At 35.5% G+C, this 24741-nt stretch overlaps 3 protein-coding genes and 1 long non-coding RNA gene across 21 annotated transcripts; 3 read left to right on the top strand and 1 right to left on the bottom strand.

The window, feature by feature from the left end:
• Window positions 1–301: 301 nt before the first annotated feature.
• On the top strand, window positions 302–11098 carry LOC107012650. 17 transcript variants are annotated; one of them, XM_027915944.1, is made up of 13 exons: window positions 436–470; window positions 948–1811; window positions 1992–2126; window positions 2286–2430; window positions 2964–3266; window positions 4307–4559; window positions 5052–5218; window positions 5307–5417; window positions 6890–6941; window positions 7032–7138; window positions 7225–7353; window positions 7625–7714; window positions 9689–10565. In XM_027915944.1, the coding sequence occupies exons 2-13, from the start codon at window positions 1063–1065 to the stop codon at window positions 10244–10246; spliced, it is 2799 nt and encodes a 932-aa protein (XP_027771745.1). In that variant the 5' UTR covers window positions 436–470; window positions 948–1062; the 3' UTR covers window positions 10247–10565. The 17 variants fall into 17 exon arrangements, 7 of the variants coding, with proteins under 7 accessions (XP_027771744.1, XP_027771742.1, XP_027771743.1 ...); XM_027915945.1 differs by having other exon boundaries at window positions 446–470; window positions 620–1811; XM_027915943.1 differs by lacking the exon at window positions 9689–10565 and adding an exon at window positions 10640–11098 and having other exon boundaries at window positions 310–1811.
• Window positions 11099–13052: 1954 nt separating this feature from the next.
• LOC107014341 (chaperone protein ClpD, chloroplastic) lies at window positions 13053–19721 on the top strand. 2 transcript variants are annotated; one of them, XM_015214211.2, is made up of 12 exons: window positions 13053–14051; window positions 14657–14814; window positions 14890–15119; window positions 15262–15370; window positions 15444–15574; window positions 16082–16183; window positions 16263–16544; window positions 16647–16750; window positions 16864–17158; window positions 18424–18657; window positions 18775–19011; window positions 19190–19708. In XM_015214211.2, the coding sequence occupies exons 1-12, from the start codon at window positions 13357–13359 to the stop codon at window positions 19514–19516; spliced, it is 2904 nt and encodes a 967-aa protein (XP_015069697.1). In that variant the 5' UTR covers window positions 13053–13356; the 3' UTR covers window positions 19517–19708. The 2 variants fall into 2 exon arrangements, with proteins under 2 accessions (XP_015069697.1, XP_015069696.1); XM_015214210.2 differs by having other exon boundaries at window positions 13357–14051; window positions 14887–15119; window positions 19190–19721.
• A 266-nt stretch (window positions 19722–19987) lies between these two features.
• LOC107014342 (U2 small nuclear ribonucleoprotein A') lies at window positions 19988–24060 on the bottom strand. Its single transcript, XM_015214213.2, has 8 exons — window positions 23858–24060; window positions 23706–23746; window positions 23489–23618; window positions 23192–23397; window positions 21930–22100; window positions 21037–21087; window positions 20731–20904; window positions 19988–20382 (listed from the first exon to the last, which is right to left on the bottom strand). The coding sequence occupies exons 1-8, from the start codon at window positions 23937–23939 to the stop codon at window positions 20377–20379; spliced, it is 861 nt and encodes a 286-aa protein (XP_015069699.1). The 5' UTR covers window positions 23940–24060; the 3' UTR covers window positions 19988–20376.
• LOC114076544 lies at window positions 20901–22924 on the top strand. Its single transcript, XR_003577478.1, has 2 exons — window positions 20901–21215; window positions 21593–22924. It is a non-coding gene; the product is annotated as an uncharacterized LOC114076544 (long non-coding RNA).
• Window positions 24061–24741: the final 681 nt, after the last annotated feature.

The following is a 24741-nucleotide window of genomic DNA, read 5'->3' as shown; positions in this document are numbered from 1 at the left end:
TTTAGGTTATTAATTATTTTCCTAATATGCAAATAGATATTTCTATAATTTAGAATTCTTATCACATATTTCTAGTTTAGTGTATGTGCTTTGCAGATATATCACACATCAATCAATAAAACTATAAACACGAAAGAAGAATATTATTAAAAGTTTAACTTATACCAAATAAATTGAGACATAGTAAATAATTTGAAAATTCATAAATAAATCTCTAATACACATGAACTCTATATTTCTTGTTTGTATTTACAAAAGAAAATCACAAAACAATAGAGAAAAAAAGTGCAAATAATACCTAGTTTTCTCCGAAGTCTTTTCCGGTTATCAGCGTCACAAGGCCCAATTAAGATAGTTGAAGGCCCAGTAATTGAGAAAAGCCCATTAAATTTTTTATAAATAGCAAATTGGAGGGAAATTTTCAATTAGAACAAGGAAGAACAGTTTTTGGCTTCCATTGTACGCTTCAGGTTTCACCATTCTTTCCAATTTTTTTTTATAATTTTTTTTTGCAATTATTGATTTCAATTCTTTGTAATTGTTTATGTTCACTATTCATGTTTTCTCATACAATTGATAATTATTATTTTCTCTATTTCATTTATGAAATTGTATTCAGATGGTAGTTACCCAACGAATTCGAAACGCCATAGACTCGATTTTTCTCTTCTTCCATGCAAGAAAACTAAAGCAAATGTGTTAAATTCAACATGTTTACATATAAAGACTCTTGGAATTCCTCTAATTCAAAAAACTACTGGTTCTTCCTCTGATACTATACATCTCCAACCCTATAAACCTTACTCTATTGGCCGTAATTACAACCGCTGTGATTTTATATTCGAAGACCATCGAGTCAGTAATATTCATTGTCAGATTCTCTTTGATCCATTAAATAAGAAATTGTACTTGTGTGACGGGTTATTTTTTGGTTCAACTAAGTTTAGGGCTTCGCTGAATGGGGTGTTTATTAATGGGGTTAGAGTTGCAAATGACAAGGTTGTGGAGATTTGCATCGGTGATCAAGTTTCGCTTTGTTGTGGAAGTCAAGGGATCTGTTGTATGGGATTACAGATAGGATTTTGTTTGCAAAAGGTTGTTTTTATTCAGGAGGTTGATGATAGGAATATAGTTAGAAAAAATGATGTATTAACCACAGATTGTGTTCCAGTTGGGTGTGGAAGTTATGCACTTGCTTTTAAAGCAAATGTGTTATTGAATATGTGTAGGGAGATATTAAGTAGCAACCATCCTCTGTCGCGTATCCACAAATGTGTTGTGCTTGATTATGAAAGGGGAGTTAGATGTCATGGTAAAATTGGAGCCAATGAGGATTTTAATTTCCCTGGGGCTAGTGTTCATGGAGTACATTCTGGTCAAAAAGCTTGTAGGAAAGAGGTATTTCTTGTTGAGGGTGAACCTGTCCAGGATCCGGAATCTGATTTCCTCAAAGATGTTGCACTTGCTATTGAGGTGGAATCATGTCATCTCGATGAGAAGGGAGCAAAACAAGTCAATAATGATGGAGTATCTCACGAGAATGGTGTCAATGCTATTGGAATAGAGGAAGCTTTATCTCAGAGGTTTATAAGCAAGGAGGTTTTCGGTCTTCTTGATGATACAATGAAAGAAGAGGACAGAACTCGTGCTGTTCCACCTCCAGGAAAGAGGTTTGTATTGAATCGACTGGCTAGTGTAGGGCCACCAAATTTTCCAGAAGATCCTAATGCTGTATCATTGCCGGAGATTCTTTATCCAATTGAGAATCTTGAACAACTATTTATTGCGACATTTACTGCTGATATACCGTGGTAGGTCAGACTTTCTTGGTGCATTTTAATTATCTTCTGTTTAAGATAGGGTTCCTTGAAGCTTATAAGGCAACTGACTATACATAGTCAATATAGCCAATTATATAACTTGGAATACATGTATATGTCCTGACTGCATGTGGTCCTTTTCTTTTATTCTGAATGGACCTTTTCTTATAGGTTTCTGTCGTACTGCGAGATTCCAGCTGATCTACCTGTTACCATTGCTTGCCACAATGCTGAAAGATGTTGGAGTTCGAGCCCTGATAAAAGAAGCTCAAAGCCTTACCCAGATTTTCCGAACCTAGTTGTTGTGTAGGTCGACATCCCCCTCCCCCCTCCCCCTCTTTCTTTTCCACTCTGCTTCGCAAATGGTATGCTATCAGGAGCATGTGCTAGAAATGGTTGACTTTCTTAAACTGCTTAGGAATGTACCAACAGACAACTTTTGATCACGTGAATTCATGATTGCAGTTATCCTCCGTTTCCTGAGGTGATAGCATTTGGTCAAGACCTGAGGAAATCAGGCATTGGTTGCCATCATCCAAAGTTGCTTGTGTTGCAAAGGAGAGATAGTCTCCGTGTTGTGGTCACATCTGCTAATTTGGTGGCAGGACAGGTGCTTGTTTAATCACCTTTCCTCTGTGTTGTCTTGTGTGAATGAACTCATTCTCTCTTATGACCTATTAAATTAATATGTGAACTTGAAAGGAACATGTTACTTTGGCACCAAGTCACCTAGCAATTCAGTTTTTCCTCTTCATCTTTCCTTTTTCGTCAGTACTTTTGTTAATCCTGATAACCCGTTAAAATAAATTGAGAAGAGGAAAAAGAACAAGATTTTGGTGCTCACAAAATGGTTAATTGCAAGGTTTGCCTTATTGAGCATATATAATTTTTTACACCTGCAACGTCAAGTGGCTGAAAGTAGGAGTTAAGAGTCCATCAGATATTCTTGAACAAGGAAAAAAGTAGATTAGAGATTGTCCCCAACTTTGGAAAGTAGTAATCTAGACATGTCGTTCTTTCTGAGGGTTCAAAATAGGTTAAGAAGGGCCGTATATCATATGTATATTTGTTAATCATCTGAGTGTTTGTTCTATGAATTGTCTTTGTCCAGATTTACTAATATTTTCAACTCAAATGCTGCAGTGGTGCAGAGTTACAAACACAATCTGGTGGCAGGATTTCCCTCGCTTGGATATACCAGATTACTTGTCACTATTCACACCAATTTCTGCTGTGGGAAATAATGGACATCTGGTATCTGATTTTGCTGCTCAATTAGCTGGATTCATGGCCTCTTTGGTAGCTGATGTACCTAGTCAGGCACATTGGATCCTGGAGCTGACAAACTATGACTTTAAAGGAAGTGTTGGCTATCTGGTTGCCTCTGTACCTGGAGTCCACACAAGTCGCATTCCATGTATATCCAAACCAAAATATTTCTTAGGGGTCAGTGCCCTCTGTCCTTGTGAATCTGTGTCTTGTCTGATTTAGTGTTTCTACATGTCTTTCTTATGGTAAAGTGCCTGATTTAATTGTTATTTTCAGTCACACTGATGATGTTTTTGTAGTGTTGCACAGGATTTTAAAGCAATTCCTATGTGTGTAACTGCATGAAAGTCTCAGTACAGTGATCTTCTTACATTTGTAGCTTACACCTAACATATACTTGTGCTTTGTGGTGTTAATAAACAGTACATGTAAGACAAGATATTGCCAGTGGATGTGCAGGGAAAAATATGTCTTGGATACCTTTGCACATCAATATAAATATAATTACTGATGAATTTTGCTTGAATAGCAATACAATCTCTTTTCCTTTTCTCTATGTTTTCCCCAAAATAATGTAAATGTTTGTGATCTCCATTTACCCAATCATGGCTCTGCGAATGCATGTGTCCAGCTTTTGTAGACATGATGGGGTAAGACAAGCTGACAGTACAATCTTAATGTTGATATTTGAGAAATATAAATTTTGTCAAAATAAGGAATTGTACATACAATCTTGTAGAAAAGAGTGATAGTTTTCATTGCCTTAGCCCTTGGGGAATAAAATTTTAGAGTGGTACGAGTTTCTCCCGACAATTGTGTTAGTTTACGTGTTCTATTATCTTAAATTTGGAACAGCTCCCTGTTGATTGAGGGTGAAAAAGGTATTCATCTGCAGATTATTTGAATTTTCATCTGCAGATTATTTGAATAAATCCACCCATTACGTTCGAGTTTTATGTTAAGAAAATCTGTTTACCAGTTGTCTGAATAAAACCCATTTTAAAATTCTGATATAAGCAGAAAAGAAGTTCTTCTTTTGTGGGCTTACATATCTCATGAGCCGTGTTGTTTTGTAAATTCCCTCATGTATATGGTTCCACTTGTTAAATATTTCTTCAGTGCTTTCTTTCTTTTTAGCACTTCTATAACCTGGAGGCATTTTATTGGGGTATGGTTGGTGAATTGAAGTTTGAAGTGCACTACTCGTAATACTGTAGGGTGATTGTTTACCAGAGTTATGTCAGTCAGTGGGTTCTGTTGAAGCATCAGTGGCTGGTTTAAGTCATCTCTTCCGTACTTCAGCGGATCTTAATGGAGCACGGCTGAAGAAACTTGCAACTTACCTTAGGAAATGCGGTGAAGATGTATATGGGATGTCAGAGGTTATTCTAAAGAGAGACCCAAATATACCAGCCGATGCAAATGCTGTTAGCATTCATGTTCCTAATCCTGAAGATCTTTCTTTAGGGGGTAAATTACTTAACACTTCGTATATAAATAGTTGAATAGTAGCACAATTTATACTTTATTTGTGGCATCTGTATTGAGATGTAATGATAAGTATCTTCACTAGGATCAGTTTGATTTCCAAGAATTTTACCTGTCAAACAATTCTTTTTTTCATGTTCAATTCCTTTAATTAGAGGCGAGTTTATTATAAATACCGGTGGTGGCTGTGACATGCTAATGGTCAAAGTGACTTGAAGGATAAAATCTAGAACTAGTTTCAGATGATAACATTTTAGTAAGAGCTGGATTCCACATATCACTTTTAGACCTATTTTTATGAAGTGTTCAGTCTTGTTCTCATTAGTATCTTACTGTTTTGTTGCTTTCTAAGAGGGGCAGACAATTAAATCATATAGTGTATAGATTTGAATATTTTCGTTTGTGGTTTTCTGATTGCCAAATTATTTTCCGGTTATTAATTTTGAAACTATTCTTTGCTTTATTGTGTGATAGAATGTGTTCAACTTGGGTTTCTTCCGAAGAATTATGCGAAGTGGGTTGCGCCACTCTCGGACAGTGGTATTTTTGTGTTTTCTGCATATATTTTCCCAAGTGAAGTTCTTAGAGCTGCTTTAGAGGGAAGCGGCAGCAAAGTACAGTTGATACTGCATGTATCACAGGTATTCATCTGTGGTACTCTTCTAGATTATTCTATTGAACTGATTTTTCATGTGTCTAGTAGAGTCATATTGAGATCATAACGTGCAGGGTCCATCCCTTTCAGTCATTGCAGAAGTTATTAGAGCTGAAAATGTTTCTGCAATCTGCTCACTAATTGCATCGCTTCAGAGGTGTTGGGGAATCTGGCGGCTTCAAGAGGTAATTTTCTGAGAAGGTCGGACAATATGTCAAATCTAAACTGATTCTCAAGCGGTGCAATTAAAAATAACTACTATGTCTTGGGCCTGTGGACATTACTGGTCACCGTTTTTTTGTGTCAGCCCCATATAGTTTTCAACAATGGGCTTAAGGGCACTGCATTGTAGTTGTGATAAATGTTGCTTTTAAAATCCATGCTTCTCTCATGTTGCCACTCTAAGTGTAGCAGTTGTGTAGACAGTAATCAAGTTAATAGTATAAAACAGAACTAATTAACATCACAAAAGAAAATTTTCTGTGTTACCTTGTTCTGCTTGGGCTTTTTTTTGGGCTCAAGTGATGGTTTACCTTGGATACCATGGTCTAACAGCTAATGGAGCTTAGTGTCACGTTCCGCCAATTCTCAGTAAGATTTTGCATCCGGATAGGGGCGGAAGCGTCTAGAGTTTGGAGAGGTTTATAGAAAACTATAGAAGCCCCTAGATATTTCAAGAAGGCTTTGGAGAGTTCTAGAAGAAGGACTAGATATTTTCTAGGAAAGCTTTAGAATTCCCTAATAAGTGTAGATAATTCTAGAAAGGGACCAAAGTGTAAATAATTAGGGACTTGTAAAGTTATTGTAAATTACTATTTAGCCCCTAGGTGTTTGTATAAATAGAGGTGCCATTCATTTGTAAATCATCGTAAACAATCTTCTAAAGCTAATACAAAAGGCTTCTTCATAACTCTCTTGTTCTTTCTAAGTCTTTCCTTTCATTCTGTTTGTGATCTTCATAAAGGGCTTGCTTGCTCTTACAAGAGCTTGCAAGAATAGTGAGTAAGTTGTCAAGCGTCTCACGGAGCTTTAGCAAAAACTGTAAGTCCGTGACATTAGGCACAATATAGTATTTATTCTTAACAAATTATCCATTGCTTTCACAATTTTCTCAAGATAACCATCACTTTCACAAGTTTTTCAAATTTTCTTTGAACTATCTAGCGGTTATTGGATAAGTCTGATTGTAGGGTGGTGTTTGGTTAAAACATGGCACTTTGCACATGATTGCTGTATATTTGAAGACTTCACTCTTTCTGTGAATTCCTATGAAATGTTTGACTAGCATTATGTAGACACCAATTCTGTTGAGATGCCAGGTGTATGTCATTTACAAGTATACTGTTTAAGAGTATGTTGACCTGTTATGGTTATCTCACAATGAAAAAGGCAAACATTTTAATATGCATCATTTTCTTGAAGAACCTAAGTTTGGTATTTTAGGTGTACAGTGAGCTGTAGCTTCTTGGTTAGCAGACCTAGAAGCATACAAAAGATATAAAGTTGGGGGTAGTATTTCAAAATATATGAAGTTGGACGTTGGAACAGTCAGCTGGAACATAAAGTTCGACAGATAATTTGTTTGATAGGTAACATCTTTATCTATAACAGTTATGTACGGACTTTCACATTTCCTTTCGTTGCATCTTGCGTTCAGGTGTTGGGCCAGTTCAAATGGCCGGAACATTTAGAAACTGATTTTGTATTTGGTGAGTGTTTCATGATTACTTGATGATTATCATGCTCAGTCCTGCAAAATTTATTGAGTTTTATCATTTATAATTATCTTTGCTGTTAAGGAGCATCCTCGATTGGGGCCATCAATGCAAAATTTTTAGCTGCATTTTCCACAGCAGCTGGGAAGCGGTCATCAAGGTTCACTGAATCAGAGGAGTCTGATCCAGATGTGAGTAGCCATCACAAAATTGAATGATTTGGCTTGAGTAATATGTTATTATCAGGTTCAGAGTTTGTCCTTACTTTTTCTGGCAGTGGGGCTGCTGGAGTGTGAGCCAAGAGTTGAGGAATCCATCTATTAGAATTATTTTTCCTACCATTGAACGAGTGAAAAATGCGAGCAGTGGAATCTTGGCATCCAGACGCATATTGTGCTTTTCACAGGTAGATTAATTTGATCTCCCCTTTCAGTCCTTAAACAATGTTTCTCATTTTAGTTAAAGAAAAACTATTGTGTCTCTACATCCCAAGGGGGATAAGATCTGGGTACACTCTACCTCTCCCGAATCCCACCCGTGGGATTACAATGGTTATGTTGTTAAAAATGATTGTACCTGACAACTGGAAGAATGCATTTCCTCATTCTTATCATGTTATTGAGCAATCATTTACACCAACTTAAGTAAAAGGTTTTACTTGATATTTTGTCTCTCAGAAAACTTGGCATCGGTTGAAAACTAAGGGCCTTCTGCATGATGCTGTTCCTTATCCTGGCGACAGAATTGGGCATCCCATGCATGTCAAGGTAAAAGCTACCAGAACACAGTTGGATTATTTCTTCTATTATACGCGCCTGACAGTTAATTATGTTAGTCCCTAGAGTAGGATTCTTCTAAAAACTGGGTGTCTGCTTGAAAATGCTACATGAAATAGTTTTTGCTTGTTTTTCCATTGAGGAACAATGAGAAAATCAGTTATTGTTCTATACAAAATGTCCAATTGCTGCTTCACTATCTGATGTCGCTGTTTTGCAGTCAAAATTCCTTTTGAGATATAAAACCAAGTTAAATTCTGTCATGCCTGACTTTCCAATTGCTACTAGCAGTCTAAGTTTTTATTTGCTAATTTCTTGTGCTGCCGTTTTGGGAAAATCCTGATGCTAATTGCATTCGTTTAACTCTCAATTAGGGGTTTTATTGTCATATGGGTGGTTGATATGCCATTGCCAATTTTCTACTTGATGTTTATGCTTATCTTATCTTGGGTACTCTTTAATCCCATGATGGTTTCTATTGGAAAAATAGACGAGTCTTTTAGACTTTTGTATAAATCTCATCAGAAGACTTGTTAGTTTCCTGGGTTCTTGATTTTAACAGCAGTGGAAACTAAATAATTGAATTTAGCAGAATATTCCAGACTCAAATAGAGTGCCTTTTTGTCACGACCCGATTCTTCGAGCTGTGATGGCACCTACTATATCCCACCAGTAGGTAAGCTAACCCAAAATCGAAAATCGAAAACCCAAAACCTAAAACCCAAAACAACTAGTAGTGGGTAAAAAGGCAGAAACCAAGTGGCAGAAACAATAATAACAAAAAGGAATAACGAAAACTAAAAGAAAAACATACATAAGAACTGAATCCCTCCGAGAACCTGAATTCACAAGTACAGAGCCAGCCATAATAAGTGTACAAGTCCCAAAAGTGGACCAACAATATTGACAAAGAAGTTAGAACTGAGTTGATAACTAAGAATCTAGTGTAAAATTTTAATGACTTGATATATTATTTAGCCATATTTTGCTGTTGCTGAACAAAAAGTTGGGCAATATACATTAATTGTAATTTCCTTTGCTAAATTTTTTGCTTTATATTTTCTTCGATCTTTTAAATATCATCATGTGAAAAGTTATGAATTTCTGACTATAAATACTTACTTCATTAGATAGAACAACATAATAGACTTCATCATAATATCTAAAATTTATTTCAAATTTAGTCAACTTTGACTTTCTTACAAAAAGAACGCAAGTAAATATGGAAAAAAATTAAGTGCGGACTTCTAGAGGAAAGAAATTGTTCATCACTAAATTTCTTTCCTTATTTACTTGCGTTTTTTTTGTAAGAAAGTCAAAGTTGACTAAATCTGAAATAGATTTTAGATATGTGAATCCATTATGTAGTTCTATCTATTGAAGGAAGTATTTATAGTCAGAAATTCATAATTTTTCTCATGATGTAATTAAAAAAAAGATCGAAGAAAATATAAGGCAAAAAATTTAGCAAGGAAAATTACAGTTAATGTATATTGCCCAACTTTTTGTTTAGCAGTAGCAAAACATGGCTAAATAATATATCAAGTCATTAAAATTTTACACTAGATTCTTGGTTGTCAACTTAGTTTTAACTTCTTTATCACTATTGTTGGTTCTCTTTTGGGACTTGTACTCTTAGTATGACTCTGTACTTTTGGCTTCTGGGAGGGATTCAGTTCTTATGTATGTATTATTTTGGCTTGCCTTATTCTTTTCTTTTTGTTATTGTTTCTGCCTTTTTACCCACTACTGGTTGTTCTGGGTTTTGGGTTGATTTATCTATGGGTGGGATATACTAGGTGCCATCACGGCTCGAGGAATAGGGTAGTGACACTTTTTACCTGCAAATCATCATTGTCTGTCAAAGACCCATACCTCATATTGCTCCACCCACTCTCACAATTTCTCTAGTGCAGAATAGTGTCAAGTTGTGGATTTAAATAATGAGTTCTTATTCATGTTCAGTACTCACTTAGAAGTCCTAATAACAAAAAAAGAGGTAAGCAGGTTGCTCGAAGAAGATTCCAATCGAGGAAAGATGCACCGTCTTTCGGATGGGTTTATAGTGGATCACACAATTTCAGTGAAGCTGCATGGGGGCGTCAGGTTTCTGGTTTACTTGGCAAGAAAATCAATGCAAATAGAAGTTATTCTAGTTTAAGTTCGAGACTTCAGGTCTCTAACTATGAACTAGGTATCCTATTCATTACTCCCCCTCCAGATGCTCAAGGCAAGATAAACCAAAGGACGAACTTAGATGATATAGTCTTACCCTTTGTTGTGCCTGCACCAAAATACAGACCGGTAGACAAGCCTGCTACCCCACAGGAGATGAGGGAGGCTTTGATCGAGCAAACTAAGCGCCGGAGAGATGTATTTGAGGCAGCAAAAGAGGCGGACGAGTGGATGCAGGAAGAAATTCCTGAGGAAGAGGAAGTAATTGAGGCTACTGACTTTGTTGTTGAGGAGAAAGAAGATGAAAAGGCTTATGCTGAGAAATTATGGAGTCAAGTTGATTCCTAAGAGATCTGTTAGAATCTTATACCGAATCACATTCAGGTAGAATAATGTAGGACTAGATATACTGGGGCAGGTTGGTACAAGCTATTTTGATGATACCAAAGTTCAATGTCTCCCTTTCTTATTACTTTAGGAGGTCACATACTGGTGTGGAATATTTAAATTGTTGTATGATTATAGTTGAAAGAGAGTGTTTAATAATATAGTTTCGATGATGTGAAAATACATGTATCATTGTACTTGTAAAGGTAGAGAAAAGGACAATGTACAAGTCATTTGTGAACATAAAAAGGGTTGTTGAGGACGTTTGTTTGGACAGCTTCATTTATTTGATTTTTCTACCATTGACCTGAGATGTCAAAATCTGCCACGTTTTCTTTAAATTTGGTACTGCAGACAACAACGTATCCGGGTGGAGTGGATGCACACCTTACTGATACTTCTAGCAAAAGAAAATGTTTTCGTCAAATCCTCGGTTCAGGTAAAACTTATTTAAATGTGGTAATGCAAAATTCTTCAATTTTCATCAATGCTGGTAAGTCGGAAGATATTTTATACAATTATTGATTTTAGTTTCTTGAACTGGTTTGCTACAGTTGACTTTCAGCATCAGTAGTGGTATTTAAGAAACAAACTCCGGTATAATTTTGCTTTCTTATCGACCAAAATAAATGAATAAGAAAAAAAGATTCTTGTGGGGCTGTGGCAAGCAAGAGGAATGGTCTAACACGTAAGGAATTTTGGCAATTTGATTTTAGTATTATGCAATTATTAGATTAAATATAAAAACAAGTACAAAAGGGTATTGTTCGGCATCTGAAAACCAACGGAAATTAGCAGAATTGCCGTGTAGATGATATATTAAATTAGTGTATTGTATTTGTTTTAATGGATAGATTTTATAGTTTTTTTTGTTGTTACATAGTGAAGAAAATCTACTCAAAAAAAGAGAAACAATGTACATGTTAGAGCTAATATAAAAATATAGAATACGTAATAAATGATAAAATTAAATTATTAAATAATAATAAGTAGAAATAAAGTGAGATAACACATAAAAATAATAAGAATTAATACTCACTCCATCTTATTTTATACGTCATAATTTTATTTTGCACTTGCATTAAGAAATGATGTAACCTTACACTTCTATTCTTATTTAATTTTTTTGGAATTAAATTTTCATAAATTAATTTAACCATCATTTATTTAACTTTTTTAACTTGATCAAATATATATTTTCAAAGCTAATAACTCACAAGAGAATGACAAATTACAGATTAACTATTTTACGTATAAAATGAAAGGAGCAGATTATGATATAATGAAAGGATCAAAATAAACATTTCACTTGAACTAATAATGTAACAATCATCCAAACAAGTTGTTAGTGGTGTGCCATGTCAAACTCAAAATTAGCCCTTTTCATTCATGTATCTTGCTTACGTTTTTGTTTGACTTGATCAAGTGAAAAGAATCAACTATTTTCTTTGGCTCATGGTGGACCAATAATGCGATGACACATAGGATGGAATGAATGGAGCTTTTGACACCAAAATTCTTAAATTAGGAATTACATGTAGTATTTTAAATAAACTTTCATCAAGTGTTTAGGTACTTGAACTATTCAATACACCTATGATGTAAGTTATGCCTATCTAAAGCTAACATGTTACTTATCCAAAACAAAAAAAAAAAAAGAAATATAAACAAGTAATATTTGGAGAAGTTAATTAAATTTATAAGAAAGCCAATAAACCTTAAATATCATTTTTAAAATGTGTATAGACAAATAAAAATGGACATATTTTGTCCAAAAGTGAAAGCCTCTGGAAAATGGGAATTTCTATTTTTTGATTAATAAGGAAAGAAGCCATCCTTTCCGTAAGCTTCTTTTTCTCCTGTATTGTGTCCAAAGAATTGCGTGCTCCTACTGGATTCTATTATTAATTAATTAAAGAAAAAATTCATTCGTACGGGTATACAAATATTTATATTCAATTAATGTAATTTTTATTATTATATAATTTAATGAAGTAAATTATATTTTAATTTATTAAAATTAAGTAAAATAAATTATAAATCTAGACATATATACATATATTGAATTGATATAAATACTTTGTGCGGATAACCTATCAATTAATTATATTTCCATCCCTATTCACACCCACCCCACCCTGGGGACCTCAGGCTGCATTAGCCATCATGATCGTAGTATTAAACAAATAACAAATACTATTGAGAAGTAAACAACACTCAACTATTTAATGATGAATATAGTTGAGATATTTATAAATTTACTTGATCAAAAAAAATTATGAATAAGTGTGATATATAAATATGTTTTTTTAAAAATTTTCTCTCCTTCAAATTTGAATATGTTTAAGTAGAAATTTAAATTTGTGTAGAGTTAATCAAGTAGATACACACGTCTTATATGATAATTCATATTCTACGCAATATTCATTTCGTTTATTTATTCAATTTTATACAAATTTAAGTATATATTTATTTCCATCCAAAGTTGAAGGACATAAATCTCAATTGATTTGAAAGTATACATTAATATATTAACTTAATTAAATATTGAAGTTTAAAATTTACTTAGTATATACGTTTCAATTATTATAGATTGTGTGAGTTGTATAGTGTAATATTATATATTATCACAAAAATAATACTATAATCAATTTTTTTAACAGGAAAATACAATTTGTTCTCTTTTTTTTTTTTTTCCATTTTGGCAGTAGTATAAAAAAAAGGACAGGTTTTGGCATTTTAAGAGAAAAGTCATTTTTTTCTGGGCACAGACTCTTTTGAACACAAATTTAACACATTTTCTCTCCTTTATTTTTCCACCAAAAAACTTGCCTTTAACGTGTTGTCTTCTCCAATCTCCAGTTCCAACTTTTCCTCCAAAGAAAATTTAACATAACTTTTCTTATATATATAAACTAATATACAGTTTGTATATCCTTATAAAAAGTACTTCATCTTGCCTTTTGACTTTCCATTTCGTCATCTTCTTCTTTCTTTTTTTTTCTTGCTTTTTGTGTTTGATTTTTAGTTGAAATTTATATTTAGCTGTAGAATTTTGTGGGTGTTCTTCAATGGAGTTATCGTGTTCTTCTCCGCTTTCTGTCAACTCTACTATCAGCTTCAATCGATATGTCTCTGGATACCCTCATAGGAGATGTCGAAGTGTTCTCTCCCTTTTTCCATATTGTCCTTCTTCTTCTTCTTCTTCCTCTCATGTTGCTACCACAGCTACTGCTTCTGCTCCTTGTAGTACTAGCAGTTCTAGTTCGGCCCTTTTTGGGATTTCCCTTTCTCATCGACCCAGCAGTTCCGTTCATCGTAAAATCAAGCGTTCTATGTATATTGTGTCTGGGGTGTTCGAGAGATTTACTGAGAGATCAATTAAAGCTGTGATGTTCTCCCAGAAGGAAGCAAAGGCTTTGGGTAAAGATATGGTGAACACCCAACACCTTTTACTTGGTCTTATCGCGGAGGATCGGAGTCCAGGTGGGTTTCTTGGTTCTCGAATAACTATTGATAAGGCCCGTGAAGCTGTTCGTAGCATATGGCTTGGTGACTCAGAGGACGATACAACAAAATTGGGTTCTCAGGACTCCGGTTCAGCTACCTCAGCTACTGATGTGGCCTTTTCTTCAAGTACCAAGCGGGTTTTTGAGGCTGCGGTTGAGTATTCAAGGACCATGGGGTATAATTATATTGCTCCTGAGCATATTGCTATTGGTTTGTTTACTGTTGATGATGGCAGCGCTGGTCGTGTGCTCAAGAGGTATTACTTGTAGTCACTTCAAGAGATCTTCTTTTTTACCAACTAGTACTTTTGTTTTCTGTATATGAACTGTTCGTTTTTTGATTGAGCAAGCAATAGTGGATGAGGAGAATATGTAAGAACAAAAGTAGTATGCTTTTTGATCAGCAAAAATGTCTTGGGATCACTAATAGATTAGCTAATGTTGCTTATTTTGAGATCCAAAATAGCTTCTAAAATTGAGGAATGGAAGTTTGTCTGTGACTGTTTAATCGGAGTCAAACAACTTATAGTACCATACTAGGAATGAAGTCAGGAGATTCGATAGAAAGTGGTCCTTGACTCATCTATTCTTGCTAGCCATATTTTACATTCTGGATACACTTCCATTTCGTGCTGTTCTGGCTCTCTAGGTATAGAAGATACCAGAGAGATAGCAATCCATGCTGATTTCTTGTGTGTTGTAAAATTTATATTCTACAGTGCAATCAGCTTAGTCAATATGCCTCTTTACATTCCTGATTGAGTGTAATATGCCTTCTGTCTTGCAATATGATTATCTTTCTGTCGTCTTTACACGTAATGCATATAAGATTTGCATGAAGGGTAGACTGACCTAATTTCAGGTTAGGAGCAAATGTAAATCGTCTGGCAGCTGAGGCAGTTTCCAGGCTTCAAGGAGAGCTTGCTAAAGATGGTAGAGACCCAATTTCGTTCAAAAGATCACGTGAGAAATCCTTTCCTGGAAAAATAACTATTGACAGATCTGCTGAGAAAGCAAAAGGTACGTCCGATTCCTCTCACTTCTTGATACTGTTTGTTTTGGCAAACTATCTCAAAAGAGTTCTATTTCCAGCAGAGAAAAACGCTCTGGAGCAATTTTGTGTAGATCTTACTGCCCGTGCAAGTGAGGGCCTTATAGACCCAGTAATTGGTAGGGAGACTGAAGTTCAGAGAATGATCGAGATACTCTGCCGTCGAACCAAAAACAATCCTATTTTGCTTGGTCAAGCTGGAGTTGGGAAAACAGCGATAGCTGAAGGGCTTGCTATAAACATTGCTGAAGGAAATATTCCTGCATTCTTAATGGTGGGCTTTGCAATGAATTCATATTCTGATTTTCCCTTTTTGGGAATCTTTGATCCATTTAGCCATCTAATATGCATCTCTATGTTCTTGTTCCACTAGCTACTGCACCAACTTAACTAGAGGTTTTCTGCTATGTACACAGAAAAAACGGGTAATGTCTTTAGACATTGGCCTATTGATTTCAGGTGCAAAGGAGAGGGGTGAACTAGAGGCGCGTGTGACTACATTAATTAAGGAGGTAAAAGAGTCAGGTGAGCATAGAATGGAAGTAAAATTTGGTTAAATTCTTTTGTCATTGGCTAAGCCTAGTGACATAATCTGCAGGCCATATTATTCTATTCATAGATGAGGTCCACACCCTTGTTGGTGCTGGCACAGTTGGACGGGGAAATAAGGGCTCTGGTCTTGACATTGCTAATTTGCTAAAACCAACACTTGGCCGTGGTGAACTGCAGGTAATTCCTATTCTGGTTCCCTGCATTAATCTATGCAGTTCATTTAGTTTGGCTTCCATTCTTAGACGTAAAAAGTGTAATAGACTTGTCAAATAAACTATTGGTTGATATAAAGATAGGCGAAGAAGGTTCACCAGTGGTGCATGCATAGTTCGTTCAGCAATGATGAACTAGATTTTTGGGCGTTGGTTGGCGTAACTCAACTGTATTCTTTGAGAATATGTTTTTTTATCCTCTTGTTTTCCCTTGCCTGCTTGTCTTTAAGGTTCCTATAAATATAATTTCTCTTTCAACATGAAATTTACAAAAAAGAGAAAAAGATCCTGCTGAAAAAACACCGGTTATCCGTTTGCACTCGTATATATTAATCTGCATGTTATACGCCTATGTATGTTGTCCATCTATGCATACCCTTTGATATTAAGAAGTTTAAATTCAAATGATCATTTGATATTTAAAATCTGGATTTTATGGACTTCGCGCATAATTTTTTTTTCCATGTAACAGTGTATTGCATCTACCACCATGGATGAGTTCAGATTGCATATTGAGAAAGACAAGGCCTTTGCCCGAAGGTTCCAGCCCATCTTGGTTAATGAACCAAGTCAGGTGAATAATACTCTATGCTATGTACGCACAAGTGAGTATGTAATGTCCTAACAGATATTCCTCTTCCTAAATTATATAGGCGGATGCTGTCCAGATACTATTGGGGTTGCGTGAAAAATATGAGTCGCATCATAAGTGTAGGTACAGTCTGGAAGCCATCAATGCTGCTGTGGAACTATCATCAAGATATATACCGGATAGGTATCTTCCCGACAAAGCTATTGATCTTATTGATGAGGCTGGTAGTAAATCTCGTATGCAAGCTCACAAAAGAAGAAAGGAACAGCAGATATCTGTACTTTCACAATCACCTAGTGATTATTGGCAGGAAATTAGAGCTGTTCAAACCATGCATGAAGTGGTAACTATATTTAAATATTACATAATATATCTAGATCTTGCTTGTTAAAAAATTGTACTTATGTGGTCTAAATGCAAGAACCTGTGCCCACTCTACTAACAGATCCTGGCTAGCAAGCTGACTGAAAATGCTGATGCGTCTCGTTTGGATGATGACAGTGAACTTCATTTGCAGCCAGCTTCGTCTTCTACATCTGATGAACATGAGTACGTATCCACCCCCATGTCCCACAAAGGGCATTAAAATAGAAAAAAGATAGTCAGAAGTCATAAATTTAAATCAGAAGTAAACTAACTTAAATTCTTTGATCTTACTCTAGACTCCCATTAGTTGGACCTGAGGATATAGCAGCAGTTGCTTCACTCTGGACAGGCATTCCCCTTAAGCAGCTTACTGTTGATGAAAGAATGCTTCTGGTTGGTCTCGATGAGCAGCTTAAGAAAAGGGTTGTTGGTCAGGATGAGGCTGTTACATCTATTTGTCGGGCTGTTAAGAGATCCAGAACTGGCCTCAAGCACCCAAATAGACCAATTTCGGCAATGCTCTTCTGTGGTCCTACTGGAGTTGGAAAATCTGAACTGGCTAAAGCTTTGGCAGCATCTTATTTTGGATCTGTAAGTATTTATAAAATAAATTGTTTCACATTATTCATCAAAAAGACATCTCTCTAGATTAAACAATTGAGTAGAAACATAAACCTCTATAATTGTAATTGCTTCCCCATAATTCTAACTGTAGAACTATTGATCAGGATTCCTGGCTTCATAATTTGATCTAACAAAGTCTACCTTTATTAGTTTGTCTGAACTTGAGAAGATTGATTTAGGATAAGAAATCTGCTTCGATCTTTCATCCTCGATGCCTTAGTTTTCACCAGACAGTCACCAAGTTTTTGCCACTGAAGTTGTTTTTGTCCAAAAAGTTGTAGTCCAGCCACTTCTATGGCAATGGGTATAGGTAATGATGATAGCAGTATTGTTCTTTAGGACCTTTTTGATGCTGATGTATTTTCTAGGTTGCTGGTACTAGTGGTTATTTTGGTAAAGAAAGTATTAAACTATGATAGTATGATCTGGTGATTGTGTTTTAGCTGGTCCTGGACACACAAAGTAATAAAGAAAAGAGAGGGAAGGGTGCCGGAGGCTGTGCTGTGTGCCATTCTAGGTTTCTTTGGCTATTACGTGAAGTGTTGGAGACAACACCAATTAATGTTGTTGTAGTATGACTTCTGATTATTGGTGGCCACTAATAAGTACTTCAAGTTTAGACATACTTGTGGCTCTATTACTGGATTATTTCAAATCTCTTTTTCCATTGCCATGATCAGATTATTCCTTCAGTCATTTCAATAATGAAATGACGAATAGCATTTTTGTATGTAACTGAATAATCCGCTACATTAAGTAGATCCTTGCACGCCCCCTCACCAATCCCATAAGAAAGAAACCTAAGAAGTCTTTAATCACCTTATCTGTCAAAAAATAAGTCTCTAGTCACCTACAGTGGAGGCACGTAATTTGGAAAAAATAAATCAAAATTACTGAGCGTGCTCAATTGTACATGTGCTTTTAATCTTTTCATTACTTTGAATTTGAATCTCTTGGTTCTAGATGGTTTATGACTTTAGTGCAAAGATTGAATCAAATAAATTCATCCAAAATTGGGATAAGATTTCATCATCGAGATTTAGATATCTACTTTTTTTAGTTTATCATCAGATTGCTAGAGTAATATTTGTTTTCTTTTGTTTTTTTCTGTTTAAAGGATCACTTGGTTTTGTGGGTTTTTATTTTTTGATGACCGCGCACCTCGACTAATTCCACGGGATACATGGTTTTGTGGATTCAATGTGCTCACTGTATCTTTTGGTGTTGCCCAGGAATCTGCCATGCTAAGATTGGATATGAGTGAGTACATGGAGCGGCATACTGTGAGCAAGTTAATTGGTTCGCCTCCTGGTTATGTAGGCTATGGAGAAGGAGGGACTCTGACTGAAGCTATCCGAAGAAAGCCCTTCACTGTAGTGCTGTTAGATGAGATTGAAAAGGCTCATCCCGACATATTCAATATTCTCCTTCAGTTGTTTGAAGATGGTCACCTAACAGACTCTCAGGTTTGATTTTAAATATTCCATGAGATGGATTGTGAAACTTGTCTCGAATAAATTTAGCTGAAGAATTCATTTATCCTTGGATCTTGGCATTGCTAATTATGGAACTTGATTCAACAGGGAAGAAGAGTGTCATTTAAGAACGCCTTGATAGTTATGACTTCTAATGTGGGTTCAACAGCCATTGTAAAGGGTAGACAGAATACTATCGGCTTCTTGCTTGCTGAAGATGAGTCAGCCGCCTCCTATGCTGGTATGAAAGCAATAGTGATGGAGGAGCTCAAAACATACTTTCGTCCAGAGTTACTGAATAGGATAGATGAAGTAGTGGTATTCCGTCCACTAGAGAAGCCTCAGGTTCGTATAATATACCTCTGCATCTTGTAACCTATTTGATGACCTCTAGTTTGATTCAAGAAGAAGTTGCATTGATCTGAGAACTGAAATGGACCATAGGGTGATCTTTTATTCTGGCACAAATCTTGAGAAAGTAATCGGCTACTGTGAGTAACTGCTTCGTATTTTTTTGTTTCAGATGCTCGAGATATTAAACCTGATGTTGCAGGAGGTAAGAGCTAGGCTTGTTTCATTAGGAATAAGTTTGGAGGTATCAGAAGCAGTAATGGACCTCATATGCCAACAAGGATTTGACAGAAACTATGGCGCACGCCCTCTGAGGAGGGCTGTTACTCAAATGGTTGAAGATCTCCTGTGTGAATCTGTACTTTCTGGGGATTTCAAGCCTGGTGATGTTGCTATGATTCATTTAGATGAATCTGGAAATCCTGTCGTCGTTAACCAGTCAAGCCAGAGTATCCAATTGTCTGATACAAACGGAAATCCAGTAGTCACCAACAGGTGAAGCCAGCATATCCATTTATCTGATACATCTATACTGTATTGTAAGGTAATAACAACACGATATAGCTCACTGTATATGAGTAATTTTTTTGTATAGTTTTAGATATAGCCCATTCATACATGTAAAGACATGCCACAGAATTCTTTCAACAATGTATAAACTCTTATGATCATTGTATAATATTGTTGATCATGTATTTAACCTACACAATCTTTTCTACTAAAAGATAGAGAAGAAAAGATAGAGAAGCTAACTCCGATTCACCTTATTTTGTCAAACCTATTTTAAGAAATACATTTGTTAATAATGTGAAATTGTGAACATGAAGCTTTAACCAAGATAGCTTTAGCTATCGATATACGATCTATTACCGTTGTGGACATCACCAACTTTCACAGAGTGAAAATAAATGCCAAGCCTTTTTTATTGGGGTGTTCAGTACAACCTTTGACACTAATTCAGCTCATCACCTCATGTTTCAAGCTATGATTTGATAAATTCAGCAGCTATTCAAAGACTTCCATTCAGTTCATCACATGTAAGAGAAAAAAATAAAAAGACAAGGCTTACCAAACTTCTTTCTTTTGTTTAATACAACTTTTCACACACTAATTCAGCTTTTGTCACCTGATGCTTTCAAGCAACGATTTGCTAAACTTGGCAGCTACTTGAGTCTTTTAGAATCAAAATGCAAGAAAAGGTCTTAGTACACAGCAGAATACAATGGCTTCAGTTACATCGATTAACTAATCCCCTCACTTCAAAAAGAAGCGCTCCTCATACACGGATAACGGTGCATGACTGAACGTACTGTCTTTTGAATGTCCAACTCAATTACACATGATTAACCCCCAGGGTATCTACTCCTGAAAAAGAGAAGCAGGAAGAGGAAATTAGGTGACAATACAACACAATGCAGTTTTCTGAAATACAGAGTGAGTCAAAAGGGCAATAGACAATTAGACAAGTCAACTATATCAATCAGGCGTCAAGTTGGGAGATTTATAAATTAAACAATCAAGGAACGGTTCTCATAACCCTGGCACAGTGCTCCAAATTTAAAGCATGCAACAGTTATGTTGCATGTTATAACCCCAACGATATTCTTCTTGTAAGCTAATGCAAATATGAACCCAGCAAACTTAAATGAGAGGAAGTATAACAAAAGAAAAGAGAAGACATAGTCGTTAAATTTTTTTTAGAGTAATTTGTACCTGCTCCATATCTGTAGGATCATCAGGTGTCTGTTCAGGTACATTTACCTCCGCCTTGTTAGCTTTATCATCGCTATCTGTAACCATCTTGTCTTCTTTGGCGTCTTCCTTTTTAGCAGTAACATCATGATCACCAATATTTAAATCTGCAGGAAGCTGGCCCGACTTCAATGCCTGCACAATTTTACACATCATCATAAGTAACACAAAACATGCCAGGAAAAGAAAAGGAATCTGAGCAAGGTCTTCATAAGGGGAAAAATGACAAATACACTAATTTCAGTAAATCAAAACTTTATGCATCACCTGTTCAAGTCTAGCCACCTCCTCAAGAGTTTGGGAATTCACAATGGCAGCCTGCACATGCAAAAAAATACAATTAATTCAACCAGCAAAAGGAAATGACTGTTCTATTCATTTCTGGAGTGGTCTCTTTTACACAAATCCGTGACAGGAGAGGCGTTCATCATGCTTCAATTTACCAGGTACAATTCCATAATTAGACCAAATTTACCATTAATGAGAAAATCTTAGTGCATTAAGCCCAATACGTATAAGCTCCTTCTAGCCTCTCTTTGGCAACGGTTCATTGACATAAGCAAGAAATTCAGCGGACATAGGGTGCTCCTATTAGCATAAAAAGCTACCTATTTGACTCAGACCGATAAATCACTGCAAGAAATGTCTAAGAGTCTGATGACTTTTTTTAAAGAAATTGAAATATGTAGCCTCCATCCACAGAAGATACTGCTTTCTAAATAATTGTTCTGCTCTACTTAACCTATCATGAAGATAACTTTTGTTAACCAGTGACTTCTAAAAAAATATTTCATTTTATGTTTGGTTGTGTTGCTGAAACTAGTTGATTAGTAAGCTTTAGAGGCGCAGAAAATTGTTTCATAGTTCTGGACAAAAAGTGTTAATTTTTTTTTGGCGGCGGTGGTGGTGATTGGCACTTGCAGCTGAAGGCCAGCCAAAAACACAAAACAGAAACATAAAGCAGATATTGAGTAGTTGACTTCGTGTGCAGAGACAGTGAATAGGTTGGTCCTATCCATATTTCATAAGATGAACAGCCCTCATAATATAGAAACATGTATTCAAACAACTGTTCCACCATCCTAATTCTTGAAAAGCATCCGAGAAGAGGAAGAAAGAATGGGTAAGAAGAAACAGTAACTGATAACTGAATGTTGTACCTTAATTGCTATTATTTGCTCAGGTGTAGGAGCAACTGGCTTAGATGCTTGAGCTTCCTTTGGTTCCTCAGCAGGTGCCGCAACCTCAACAGTTACAGTCTTCACTGATTCCTTTTTGACCTGCTCTACAGCTTCTTGTGATGCAAATAATTTACTTGCTTCCAATCTCTCCTATAGCAACAAGTTAGATGTGACAGCTCAATATGCAGCAGTTTAAAGTACAAAAGCAAGGTTTGATTACCACACTTTACACAAATTTAAAGAACATGCCTCAGAAATTCTAGCATGAAGATAGAAACACCTGGTCAAATATAGAGCATCAGTGAATGAAGAGATGAGCAAGCATAGATTTTTGCTGGAGAACATAGTTGTATGTTTATATAGAGAAGTAAGAGAGTGTATGTAAAGAGTGTATATTAGTAACATTATACATGTCGACATTCTGCGTCGAATCACAGAATATCTCAAAAAAAAGAACACTTAATCATTGGCAGTCTCATATAGCAAACAACAACAGATTAAATTCAAGACAAGTATGCAAGACTGTTCTAACCATACATTTAAGTTTTGTACAGAATGGATCTTGGACCTAACTCAACCCCAAAAGCTAGCTCAAGAGGTGAGGATTGTCCAAGACTATATACCAATTTTGCCTACCACTACCGATGTGGGACTTAACAAGTTCTAATAATAGTCATTGTACTTACACCTACATGTGGAGAGCTAGTCATGTCTCTCTGCTTTAAGATAAATTACATGCTTTTTAAAGTGATAAAGTTCATATTAAGAAGGTCAAACACAAAGACAGCACTATTCAAGGAGACCTGCAATATTTTTCATTTAGGCACAACTTATCTTGAGGTTTGACCTGTTCAAGGAGGTAATATCTGTCATCTCCATTTCCATTTAAAATTCTAGCAAACAGATTTACAACGTCTGTCAATCATCTATGTATGCAACTACTTCAGACAACACACCGAACACCTCCAACTTAATTGACGGAGCCTTTGCAAACAAAGAAGAAAAGGCTAATAACGTTCTTCAAGATTGGGAACCCACTCAATGTTTCTTTTTTAATTCGACTGCAAGATATGTAAATAATTTTATACAATTTCTTGCATATTTGAGCGAATTCTGGATGGCACTTAGTTCAATCCAAATAGAAATACAAAGTTAACTAAAACCACAAGCTGAATTACGAACATATTTGAAGAGGTCCTACATCATTTAATTGAAGAGGTGGAAGGAATGAGCAAACCAACCTTTTGTTTGACTTTCCTGAAATCCAACAAACGCAAGGACTTCAACTTGTGAATGACATAAAGGCGATAATTTGGTCTCTTTGTGATATTGTTCTCAAGAAGACTAAGAAACTTCAGCTTTGGGAGAGACGCAAGCGGGTCAATTTCAACCAAATTCGTAAGTCTGTTGCTAGTAATAATCAAAGTATGCAATTTTGGCAGAAACTCTGCAACATCACGGAAAAATAAAACACGAACAAATGTCTCGTTAATAGACGTATAATTGAAGTGCAATACTTCAACTATCTAATATCTCACCTCCAATGTTAGGGTTGATACGCGTAATTCTATTGTTGTTCATTAGTAAAGTTCCAAGTCGATTCAGATATGGAAAATTCTCCAGTTTAACAATCTCATTATCAGATAAATCAATCGTGTCAAACTGATCCTGTAACCAAAATATATAACTTCAGAAACTACTTCCTGATAACTAAAAACCTTAAAAGTTGAAAAATTAAAATAGCAAAAAACTGACCTCGGTAGCACCTAAGTTCTCAATGACCGGAATCTTATTACCTGTGCATAATAACAAAGTAAAATGAAACATTAAGCTTCTCCGTTCAAGAGTTATGCGTAGAACTATGTAATGAAGTTGAAAGAAGTTGAGATTAGGGTTGAAGAAAAAACCTCGAAGATCTAACTCGCGTTCGCGAATGGCATTGAAGAAATGAGGGCTTTTCCATATCAGGTCCGCCGTTAACCTCACCATTTTTGTGTCACTTCTTCTCTTTTGCAGCTCTTAGTAGCCGATACAAGAAAAACCCCAAAGTGCATAAAGGTTTATGAAAGCCCGGTTCTGTATACCGGAGAAAATATACGGTACGTTTACGATATTGCCCTTGGTCGGGCTACGTCTCGTTTCCGAAAAACTGCAAAAACTAATTAAATAGTGGATTACTATATTCTAATACTTCCTCAATTCTATATTAACTCAGTTATTTGATATTTTTTTGTTTAAATTTTGTTTTTATATTCGTTGTTTCATTTATTGAAGTTCTATATTTTCTGAGAGATGAATAAAATTACTTATAATGTTATATTTATGATTTCACAAAAGACAATAATGAAAGTTGAAAAGTTTAATTTAAATTATGCCTTTAAATATTTTTCTTGAGAGGTGTGTGTTGCGTCACAAATTTAGTTAATAAATATGGAATAGAGGGAGTATAATAATTTGTACCAGCCTTGCTATTTGTTATCTTACGCCTACTTCAAAAGATGTAGAAAGGCGGTTAGGCATCCTTAGACGAAAGAATGGTTTTTCAGGATTGGTCGTTGTGTGATTGTTATCTTATCCTAGAAGTATAAAGACGATTTTCACTAAATATTTCACTCAATAGAAATGTATATCAAAGCAAATATTAAGAAAATCACAAAAAAAAAATATTTTGAAAAAAAATAAATAACTAATATAAAATAGTACAATAATCAAACTACGAGTGCTAGTAAATTATAACAGAAACGCGAGAACAAAAAACTACATAACAATACAACGGAGGATAAACAAGATA

Source organism: Solanum pennellii, chromosome 3, assembly GCF_001406875.1.
Source record: "Solanum pennellii chromosome 3, SPENNV200".
NCBI lineage: Eukaryota > Viridiplantae > Streptophyta > Magnoliopsida > Solanales > Solanaceae > Solanum > Solanum pennellii.
Note: the sequence above shows the minus strand (reverse complement) of the source record. Positions and strands in the feature narration are given on the sequence as shown.